This window comes from Glandiceps talaboti, chromosome 9 (assembly GCF_964340395.1).
Source record: "Glandiceps talaboti chromosome 9, keGlaTala1.1, whole genome shotgun sequence".
Classification (NCBI taxonomy): domain Eukaryota; kingdom Metazoa; phylum Hemichordata; class Enteropneusta; family Spengelidae; genus Glandiceps; species Glandiceps talaboti.
The window spans coordinates 1,271,723-1,284,019 of NC_135557.1; the positions used below are offsets into that span (position 1 = coordinate 1,271,723).

At 36.3% G+C, this 12,297-nt stretch overlaps 1 protein-coding gene across 2 annotated transcripts in view; it reads right to left on the reverse strand.

The window, feature by feature from the left end:
- Positions 1 to 9,139: 9,139 nt before the first annotated feature.
- LOC144440080 (putative ATP-dependent RNA helicase ddx6) overlaps positions 9,140 to 12,297 on the reverse strand; it is a 37,061-nt gene continuing 33,903 nt past the window's right edge. For both annotated transcript variants that reach the window (XM_078129331.1, XM_078129330.1), the window contains exons 9-10: positions 9,890 to 10,070; positions 9,140 to 9,448 (exon numbers count right to left, since the gene is read on the reverse strand). In XM_078129331.1, the coding sequence (XP_077985457.1) occupies positions 9,153 to 9,448; positions 9,890 to 10,070 (477 nt within the window). In that variant the 3' untranslated portion in view covers positions 9,140 to 9,152. The remainder of the gene's footprint in view (positions 9,449 to 9,889; positions 10,071 to 12,297) is intronic.

A 12,297-nucleotide genomic window follows, 5' to 3' on the forward strand; every position in this document is an offset into this window, starting at 1 on the left:
TAGTCTTCTATGGGCATAACTATGACCCATACAGGACTAGTCTGCTATGGGCATAACTATGACCCATACAGGACTAGTCTTCTATGGGCATAACTATTTCCCATACAGGACTAGTCTTCTATGGGCATACCTTTGGCCATACAGGACTAGTCTTCTATGGGCATAACTATTTCCCATACAGGATTAGTCTTCTATGGGCATACCTTTGGCCATACAGGACTAGTCTTCTATGGGCATAACTATTTCCCATACAGGATTAGTCTTCTATGGGCATACCTTTGGCCATACAGGACTAGTCTTCTATGGGCATAACTATGACCCATACAGGACTAGTCTTCTATGGGCATACCTTTGGCCATACAGGACTAGTCTTCTATGGGCATAACTATGACCCATACAGGACTAGTCTTCTATGGGCATACCTTTGGCCATACAGGACTAGTCTTCTATGGGCATAACTATGACCCATACAGGACTAGTCTTCTATGGGCATAACTATTTCCCATACAGGAGTAGTCTTCTATGGGCATAACTACTGTCCATAAGAGACTTTTATAGACAGACTATGGCCCATACAAGGCTTGTCCCACTGTGGATGTCACTATGGCCAAATGGATTTTGCCCCAATGGACATAATGGCCATTATGGATATGAACCATTCAGCCTATTATACCCTTGGGGACTTGTTCTCTTTGGATTTGCTGTGGCCCAGAGGGGGAATTTACCCACTAAGTCACAAGAAAACCTGATTTAATAAAGGTAAATAGAGCCCTCTAATAAATAGTGTCACCAACATATGTTCATACATTGGTTACATCATTTATTGGAAAGATCTAGTGATTAACACTGAACATATATATATATAGCTGTTTGCACACCTTTTGACAGTTTCAAAACAGAGAAAAACTAAAAATTCTTTCCATTCAAATTTATGTATACAGGTAAGTAAGTTAGGAAAGTACAGGCATGGCTTTAAGCAAAGAAAGAGGATTGAATAAAACGCACACAATGGAAATTACAAGTAACAAATACACTGACATAGGAGACAAACACAGTCTCTTTCTGTCAGCATTGTCAATCATTGCCTAACTTGTCTGTGTGGTCATATTGTAACAATCTGGGATGGGTTTTCAATTAGCAAAACTAGAATTAAAAGTCTGCATTTAACATAACAGAAGAACACTATATTCTGAGTCAGATAAAAACAAAAGATGTGCAAACAAACAAACAAACAAACAAACAAACTGAAAATAAAATATAAGTACCTACATAATTTGAACACTAAAACCAACTATGAATGTTGTCGCAGTTCGAGCTTGGACAAAAAATATCTCATGGACACTGGTTTTGCTTGTCCTACAGACTAAATCCTGTCAACAAGGATTTTTACAGGCAATGAAATCTCAGGAAGTAGTTCTGTCAACAATACATAGTATACTCTGTGTTCATATTATGCAGACATTATGTGGCAGTAAATCCATCGTCATAGTTACCAACTATTGAGCACTGTCACTTCTCTACTTGTTAGTACCTACACTTCTTATAGTTTGAATGATGTATACAGTAATGTGGCCATATCACACAACATTATTTGATGTATACAGTAATGTGGCCATATCACACAACATTATTTGATGTATACAGTAATGTGGCCATATCACACAACATTATTTGATGTATACAGTAATGTGGCCATATCACACAACATTATCTGATGTATACAGTAATGTGGCCATATCACACAACATTATTTGATGTATACAGTAATGTGGCCATATCACACATTATTTTGAATATCATGAGTTGGTATTGAAATGCCTGTCATAGTGATTATCCAATATATCTATGTTATTATGATAGTTGCCTTGATTTCTGATCAACTCGATGGTTAAACTTTACATTTTGTCATTGTCTCTACGTCTGTATCTCAATGTCATACATTTCAAATTGACAGTACAATGGTTTATGGCTACAACTTTGATATTTTTTTTTCAGTTTTTATCTCTTCTTTCTTTCTCATTTGAGTTTCCGATGCAAAACAAAGTTGAGTTCTTATTGCACCAGGCCTGCTTACTTTCAAAGTGTTAACAAGATGGTACCAATAGTAAGCATATAGTTTGTACTAGAACCATACAGCATAAGACAAACATCAATGGTTCTTACCCTCACAGCGCTAGCCTCTTTCTACCAGGGACTATTTGTTTGTACACAAAACAAAATACAAGTTGGAAACTAGATTTGAACTGAATACCTCCCGTAAGAGCAAAACCATACATACATTGTTGGAATGCAAAATTTTAAAATATAGCTATCATACATGATGTACCACTTAATTTGAACATCAATTATATCAAACTGTATGAACTTTGTAAACATATTGCCAAAAATAATTAATTATGCATATTAACCATTTAGCTTACAAGTTACATCACCAAGCTTGAAACGACACATGTAGTTCAATCCATCTACTAAATTATTGCAAATTTAAGCTTGCATTGCCTAATTATCACAATGATTATTTATGTGAATTAAACATTAAAAACTACATAAACTACATCAAATACATATGATTTGTTACGGTTGATGGATGTACCGAGTTAAATGAAATTTGAAGTTTGCATTTTTCAGATATAGTCAAATTACTGAAAATCATTGATATCACTACTCTGATCACGCAACAACACTTGTGAACCTATATCAAACAGACTTAGATATGTTATCTCTGTCTATAAAGATCATTAAGTATTCAAATTACTCATTAAAAGTAAAAGCTAGGTCAACAAACTTTATACGTCACATGCACAACACTATGGTTGATATATGTTTGCATTCTTAAGACAGATCCTAATTACGAAAATAATTAATTATGCAAATTGCTCATTAAAACTAAAAAACTATGCTAACAGGCTTTATTGGATATGTGTGCTTTGTTATGGTTAACATATGTACCAAATTATATTGAATTTGAAGTATGTGTTCCAAAGATATAGCCTAGTAATTACTAAAAAATAGCACCAATGGTGTAGCACAACTATACAGTTTTAAAAAATGTTTACCCACATGCTGATCCATGCTAGGTATGTGTTCACTTGCTGAATGACTATCCAGTTGTCTATCCAACCCTGTTATCTTTGCAATATATGCAATCATTTGGCTGTTGCTATGGACACCATATGGTCATTGTTGCTAAGCACATTTACATACATTTTTTGAATATTCATTCATTTGTCTATTTATCCGTTATCTTTGCAATATGTGATTTGGCTGTTGTTATGGGTGTGGTCTTGTTGCTAGGCACATTTATATACATTTTTTGAATATTTATTCACTTGTCTAGTAATCCGGTTTTTATCTTTGCAATGTATGTGATCATTTGGCTGTTGGGATGGGCATGGTATTTTTGCTAGGCATATTTGCATACACTTTTTGAATGTTTGTTCACTTGTCTAAGAAACCCTGTTGTTATCTTAGTGAAATACACCATCGATTGGCAGTTGCTATGGGCATGGTCAAGGTTGCTTTGGAAATTTGCATACATTTTTTTAATTTTTATTCACTTGCCTGCCAGATGTTATTTGACCAAAATATACTGCCATTTGGTTGTTGCCAAGGGTGTGGTCATGGTTGCTAGGGCCAATTGTGCCAAAATGTTTTGAAGAAAATCTGCAGAATACCACTTCTAGAAACATCTCACCAAGTTTCAGTCTCATTGACCAAGTACTTTTTGAGATGTTTTTGACCAAAATTCACATTTTTACATCTAATTTGCATATCACTAATGAAATCATTGTATACTTAATATTTCTTCATCCATATACCCCAAGGTGCATGCCCATTAAATTTCAGCACAATCTGCTCAGTAGTTTTGGATGGGATCTCACGTCGTGAACAATTCTTAATCTAAACACCCCTAAGAATGTTCCCACCAAATTTCAGAATGATTTGCCCAGTACTTTTTGAGTTTAAGTTTTTAGACCAAAAATGACATTTTTTTACCTAAATCATACATCAGTGGTGAGGCCATTTTGATTTGAATAATTTCCCAACTAGACACCCGAGGCAATACACCCATCAAATATCATGGTAATCGGTCCAGTAGTTTTTGACTAAGTAGTTTACACACACACACACACACACACACAGACAGACAGACAGACACTTTACCATGCCTATAGCACAACTGAACCTTACATCAGTTCAGTTGTGCTAAAAACACTAATTCTGCAAATGACTAATTAATGTTCATTGGATGTTTACCAAAATCTAATCAGTTCTTGTGATTAGCATATGGATGATGTGTAGAAAGTTTCATTAGATCAATGTAGCAGTTTTTGAGATATCGTGTTCACAGACAGACAGAAGCATAGCACAACACAACACAACCCCCCCCCCCCCCCTTAAGGTTGATGTATGATAGGTATACAAACATTGTACTGCATATAATTGACATTAAACTGGGTATGAGCTGTCTTTGATGTTTGTCTTTAAGTTGTATGGTTCAAGTCACTATTTACATAACACAGATGTTATTAAGTGTACAGTCCCACAGCTTTATCATCTGGTGGAACTAAAATGTAAATCTTGTTTTGTAGTACTCTTTGGATATTTTGTATTTCATCAAATGACTTGTGCTCCAATACAGTAGTAAACAGCATAGTCATGGTAACACACAAGTCTCAGTTTGTTTACTACCCGTTTTTTATACTTGTAAGCAAAGTCCATGAGACTAAATCTCATAACTTCTTACCTGTATCACTCTTTTAAACATTAAGACGTGTTTCATTTCATATCGTATGCGAGACACGTCTTTCATGTTCTTTTTTGAACTGTTCTCATTTTGTCATGAGTCATCAGCTAAGTCACAGTTCAGTTTAACAGACAATGTGATAAGTTGTTCTCTTTCATATCATTTGACAGACAGCTATTTCAAAACTCTACACACACACAGAGTCTGTAGCTGTCAGTGAGGCGTCCGTCTTCTACACTCACATACATAGTCCATAGCTGTCAGTGAGGTGTCTTACTTCTACCCACACACACACACAGTCTGTAGCTTGTCTTCAGCCTTGCACTGTGAATTCTTTGTTTGTGCTTTCAATGTTGCACTGATTTTCTCTCATCAACTTAAGTTTCTCTGTCAATTTAATTTTTCACATCACAATGCATCTTCCATTGACAACAATATAACAACACTTGCATTGATTGTAAGTCAGACTATTTCCTTGTATTCCAAGCAATGTCCACAATCTTGTACAATCTTCCTACATATAGCAATTTTCTTATTGGTTGCAGTTATTGGTGGTCACAACATTGTATTGAATGTGTATACTTTCAAGTTTATTCTGCAGTGTTCATGTTGACTTGGTGTCTGAATTATATAGTGCAAGAATTCAGACACTGAGTACATATATATATCAGTTCATAGTTCATGACACGTATGACATCAGAAGATTATAGTGCATTGATTTCTTGATATGGTGTCTGCCTTGTAACTGTCTGTAAACACGGCTGGCAATTCCATCACTCCAATGTCTGTCTGTAAACGCATTCATGTCATGTACACACTGCTGGCTGTTGACACTGGTGCATGCAGACTGGCTTGAGATGTCTATGATAAAGGTAGAAGTGACTTGGATTCTTTCACCAAATAACAAGCACATACATCTCATAATCTGTCTTCATTTTTGTAACTGAAGACTTCCCTCTGGTGTAGCTGTGCTGTCCTTCACAAACACCCTTAATGGCAGTTACACCTCAACATCCTCCTCCCCCTCCCCCTCCCCCCAATACTAGCTAGTTATTTCACACCCCATACCTTTACCCCCTCCCCCCAATACTAGCTAGTTATTTCACACCCCATACCTTTACCCCCTCCCCCAAACTAGCTAGTCATCCTGTAATAGATTGCTATCACTTCATAACAATTCCCATTTAGAAAAAAAAAAAACATTTACAAAACATGACTTTACCCAATAAGAAAGTAAACATAAAAATCTGTCCCCACAATATATTGTTACATCTTGTTCCTGTTTGCCTTAGTTAAAGTTATCATTTTTAGAGGCAACAGGCTGTGAAGCATTGAATGAAGAACCAAGAACCAACCAGCCAATTTGAACTGACTACAAATCATACTAAAAACACAATATGTCAAAATGTGTTGGTAGGCAGGCTTTCTGATAACATTGTACCTTTTAGACCTGTCAAAGTACTTGTATACAACTATAGAGGGCGCCCTACTCATAGCAGGCACCCTTGCCAATCTAGAACTCAAAGGTCCTGCCTGTACACAGTTGATAACTGAAAACGTGTGAAAAAATACTGTTTCAGTTTTTTTAGACAGGGCAATAATTCAAATTATTTTCACATCTGGTTGTTAAAGCAAAAGTACTATTGGAAGGCTACGCCCCTCCTGAACTCAACAAAAGTTTGCAAATCAAAATGTCCAAATAAATGTGCTTTATGTACCAAGTGTTAACTTGTATTCCATGATGTATGTGTCTACTTGTTTGTAAACTGTTTTGTAGTCCACTGACTTCTTGTTCAACATTAAAATTACCAAAGTTAGTACAAGACATTATTTCTAGCCTGTAATATTTTGACCTTGGTTTGCCTTCTGACTGTATACTTAGACATTGTCTTGTCTTGCTATATATAAAATGATTAGACAGTACACATTCTAGTCACTTACAATTGTCAGCAAATATTTGTTTAAAAACAAGTAGCACACATCATGTTTCAAATTTCGTCTTTAGTATTAAATACACAAGTAGCTTCTTTAGAATTGTCAAAGCACTGCCAATGTCTGCATAGTTAGTCTACACACACTGCCAATGTCTGCATAGTTAGTCTACACACACTGCCAATGTCTGCATAGTTAGTCTACACACACTTCCATTCCAGGGTTGAAAAGTCACCACAATTTGTCAAATCATGTATTTATAGGTTATTATAACAGTTCCTAGTTTTTCAAATCTTTTCAAACAATTTCATCTGTGGTGTACTTGACACATTTACAACTTGACTTATGGCAGTGATAAAGGTTTCAATGTTGATGGAAACCATAGGTCATTCTTTAAAGTAAATTGTCCTTAAGCAGTACAGAGGATTAGTTAGAGATACTACACGTCACTCTGACAAAACAATCTATGTCTTATTTGCCATAAAACTAGAAAGGACATTTTGTTGTCTTGTTTTTTTTTGTACCTGTGTCACTAGCAAGACATCTGTCTGTAAAGCTTCAACAAAGTTAATGTTTTAGTTTTGTAAGCCCCAGAAGTACTCTACAGGGCTTCATTATTACTTCTCTTCTCACTCTACTCAATGAAAATAATTCATCTTCCTATTTCTACAGACCTATCTAGTAATACAGCAACACTATGTGACCATGCTTAGCATAACAATTACCCTGGGACATTTAATGGTAAGTAATACAGCAACACTATCATAGTGCTTTGACAAATGAAAGCGAGAGGAGAAAGAATGGTAGTAAATTAAGTGCTTTGACAAGACTAAAATGCTGGTACTTGTTCATTTTATCAACACAATACTAAGTTAATTTCTTTATTATTAACATACTGTAATGTACAACTGTTAATACTCTGGCTTGCCATTTCTCATTTAGCAAAAGAATAGTTGATGGCAACCACTTTGATCTGACTTGACTCTTAAGTGGTTAATTGTTTAGACTTCACTACACCAAACTAGTATGTCAAAGTGTTGTAAGGTGTTCACTAAACCTGGTACATAAAGCATTCAGTCTTGTACAGTGGATTGGAACTTGTCACGCCAGAGAACAATTTATGCAGACCATTCCACTTAATATTTACAATGCCACCTGTCAATCACAGACCAGGTAACATATCACCTGTCAATCACAGATCAGGTAACATACCACCTGTCAATCACAGATCAGGTAACATATCACCTGTCAATCACAGACCAGGTAACATATCTCCTGTCAATCACAGATCAGGTAACATATCACCTTCCATCACAGATCAGGTAACATATCACCTGTCAATAACAGACGAGGTAATATACCACCTGTCAATAACAGACCAGGTAACATATCACTTGTCAATAACAGACCAGGTAACATATCACCTTCCATCACAGATTAGGTAATATACCACCTGTCAATAACAGACCTGGTAACATATCACTTGTCAATCACAGACCACGTAACATATCACCTGTCAATCAGAGATCAGGTGACATATCATACAGAAGTTAAGTTGAAGAATAGGCAAGCATGCACACTTGGGTCATTATCCAGTCTTGGAACACACTGAATGCACAGTCTGTCAACGTCATTATCATGTGTACTTTTAAACACTGCATTTACGTACATCCAAAGGTTATATATGTGACATTACTGTATATTTTAGTACAGTCCAAAGAGCTTAGTTTCAGGGTTGCCATATTGATTAACACATCATGGTATTGGATGGCTTACTTTGACAGACTGATACACTAACAGCAAATATTGCAGTCCATATCCTGTGCTTAGTTTCAGGGTTGCCATATTGATTAACACATCATGGTATTGGATGGCTTACTTTGACAGACTGCAGTCCATATCCTGTGCTTAGTTTACTACATTTTGTTTCACTTATCAACAAGATAAAGGATAATGCACATTATCTTTGGAATTACCATGACAACAGATCTGAGTTGCTGACTATCAATTACCATGGCAACAGAACTGAGTTGCTGACTATCAATTACCATGGCAACAGAACTGAGTTCCTTTCCATAATGCTCAATGGAAGCATAATGTAACACAATTAGAAGGAGATACTAACTAGAGATATTCAAAAACTTGGGGTGTGGAAAGGCACTGTTAGTGTTTTATAAACTTGACTCATTTCCCTTTAGAAGGACCTCCTTATTTCCAGTACAGAATCAACAAATTGCTCAGTTCCAAATGTCGCTAGCTTTGACTCGGTTCCAAATAGTTATAACATGGACATTGCAGGCATAATCTGCAGCTTTACTTCTGTAGGTCTCATAAATACTCTCCCATTCCCATGGTTACAAATGTTATTATATTACAACCCCTCCCCCTTCCCTGTTGCTCTTCATAAAAGTAACTCAACTTCACCCCGCACCCCGCCCCCCTCCCTCCCTCCAGTCATGTAAGTAAGTCATATTTATTTGCCATCTTCGATAGCAGTGTCTTCATCTTGTGGAGGAACAGAGTGATATTCAGCCACATACAGATTCTTATCAATGCTACCTGGTATAGGTTTGATTTCCGTTCCAAGTTCGCGTTCAATTTGGTACAGAGCAAATCTATCTTCATATGTGATGAGGTTTATAGCCACACCCAGGTGACCATAGCGACCAGATCTGCCAATACGATGCAGGTAGGTTTCAGCATGTTTAGGGAAATCAAAGTTGATTACCACATTTACAGCCTGTATATCTATACCACGTGTAAACAGGTCTGAAAGACAAAGACATTGTTAAAGGTGATTTAAAATGCTCACATTCACTATCGCTAATTTGCTAGACGACATGTTTGTGAAACGCATTCTGGTTTTAAAACTTTAAAAAAGTGTCTGCAAACACCTTAAAATGACCTTTTTTCAGTCAGTTCCCTTCTGATTTACCTAGAGAGTTTTCGGGTATTTCCGGTCCCGGTCCCACCACAGAATTTTGTGATGTCATAAGGGGTACTCTTACTGGGGCATCATAAAAATAACCAACATTTGATTTCTTGGTCGTCACCATAACTTCTGCTCCATACATCTTCACATGCAAGTGTCTTTTACATCTCACCAGTAAGAATAAACTATAAGATTGGTGATAGCACAAAAAGATAATATCCAGCAAATAACATTTCTGCAGACACTGTTACATGAGTCAAGGAATATTCTGCACTTACCAGAGCACACAAGATTTCTGCAGGCACCATTACGAAAGTCATGGAATATTCTGTTCCTGTGTTCCTGTCGCATCTTTGCATGAATGTAAAAACATGAATAGCCAAGTTCTGTGATTTTCCTTGCAAGGAGTTCCACTCTCTGAGTTGAGTTGCAAAATATGATTGATTGATTGATTTGAAGCTGGAAATTTGGGACAGAAAAAAACCATGTTAGACCACTTAAACTTTGACATTCTATTCACACTGAGTTAGACCACTTAAACTTTGACATTCTATTCACACTGAGTTAGACCACTTAAACTTTGACATTCTATTCACACTGAGTTAGACCACTTAAACTTTGACATTCTATTCACACTGAGTTAGACCACTTAAACTTTGACATTCTATTCACACTGAGTTAGACCACTTAAACTTTGACTTTCTATTCACACTGAGTTAGACCACTTAAACTTTGACTTTCTATTCACACTGAGTTAGACCACTTAAACTTTGACATTCTATTCACACTGAGTTAGACCACTTAAACTTTGACATTCTATTCACACTGAGTTAGACCACTTAAACTTTGACATTCTATTCACACTGAGTTAGACCACTTAAACTTTGACTTTCTATTCACACTGAGTTAGACCACTTAAACTTTGACTTTCTATTCACACTGAGTTAGACCACTTAAACTTTGACATTCTATTCACACTGAGTTAGACCACTTAAACTTTGACATTCTATTCACACTGAGTTAGACCACTTAAACTTTGACATTCTATTCACACTGAGTTAGACCACTTAAACTTTGACATTCTATTCACACTGAGTTAGACCACTTAAACTTTGACATTCTATTCACACTGAGTTAGACCACTTAAACTTTGACTTTCTATTCACACTGAGTTAGACCACTTAAACTTTGACATTCTATTCACACTGAGTTAGACCACTTAAACTTTGACTTTCTATTCACACTGAGTTAGACCACTTAAACTTTGACATTCTATTCACACTGAGTTAGACCACTTAAACTTTGACATTCTATTCACACTGAGTTAGACCACTTAAACTTTGACTTTCTATTCACACTGAGTTAGACCACTTAAACTTTGACACTCTATTCACACTGAGTTAGACCACTTAAACTTTGACTTTCTATTCACACTGAGTTAGACCACTTAAACTTTGACATTCTATTCACACTGAGTTAGACCACTTAAACTTTGACTTTCTATTCACACTGAGTTAGACCACTTAAACTTTGACTTTCTATTCACACTGAGTTAGACCACTTAAACTTTGACATTCTATTCACACTGAGTTAGACCACTTAAACTTTGACTTTCTATTCACACTGAGTTAGACCACTTAAACTTTGACATTCTATTCACACTGAGTTAGACCACTTAAACTTTGACTTCTAATTTCATCGATGTAGACTTGGTTATCTTACTTTATAGAATGTCATGTGCTGGTGTTGTGTGTACATGTAGTGGCAGAGGCACTGAAAGTTCACCGGTTGTAACATATAATCAATGACAAATGTATTTCACTGTTGTTTTTGTCTCTCCATTACCCGAAATAATTTCACTGTAGTATGAAAGGCGGTGATCCCAAATACTTTTTTGAACAGAAAATGCCATTGAAAATCCTTGTTCCATAGTTTTTGTGGAGACAAGTTTCCATGTCAGCCACGCTAGCCATTCCAAAGTTTGTTACTCGACTACTATTAGGCAAATTGAATCGAATAACGAATCACGCACTTTCTAACATGCTTGTGTCTCGGATACTTTGTATCAAAATATCACCTGTGTATTGTTGACATGATAGCATCGGTAACTTTATTTATATGTCTACTACTGAGGAACATTTGTATCAACATAGGAACATTTCATAACAACATGTGTATCAACTCATGAACATTTCTTATCAACATATGCAATTTTACATTGGAGTATATTGATGAGTTCATGGACTTGCGCAATATTCACATGAAGTTGGTCGTTCAAAGTCTGGGTGGATCGACTGTAATCTGAACATCCCTAAGACTGTTCCCACCAAATTTCAGACCGATCTGCCCAGTAGTTTTTGAGTTTAAGTTTTTTGACCGAAAATCACATTTTTTGAATGTTTGTTCACTTGTTTATGAATCCCTGATGTTATTTTTGCAATATACGTGATCATTTGGCTGTTGCTATGGGTGTGGTCTTGTTGCTAGGCACATTTACATACATTTTTTTAATTGTTTATTCAGTTGTCTATTAACCCTTTCACCACCGATTCCCGCTACAGCGGGAACGCTCTAGGGCGCCCACCGATTCCCTCTACAGCGGGAACGCCAAAGGTCATTCAACTACTACGACGTTCAAACCGTTTAACGGCAGCTAATGCTGCAAAACTTGCTACCATAACTAGTT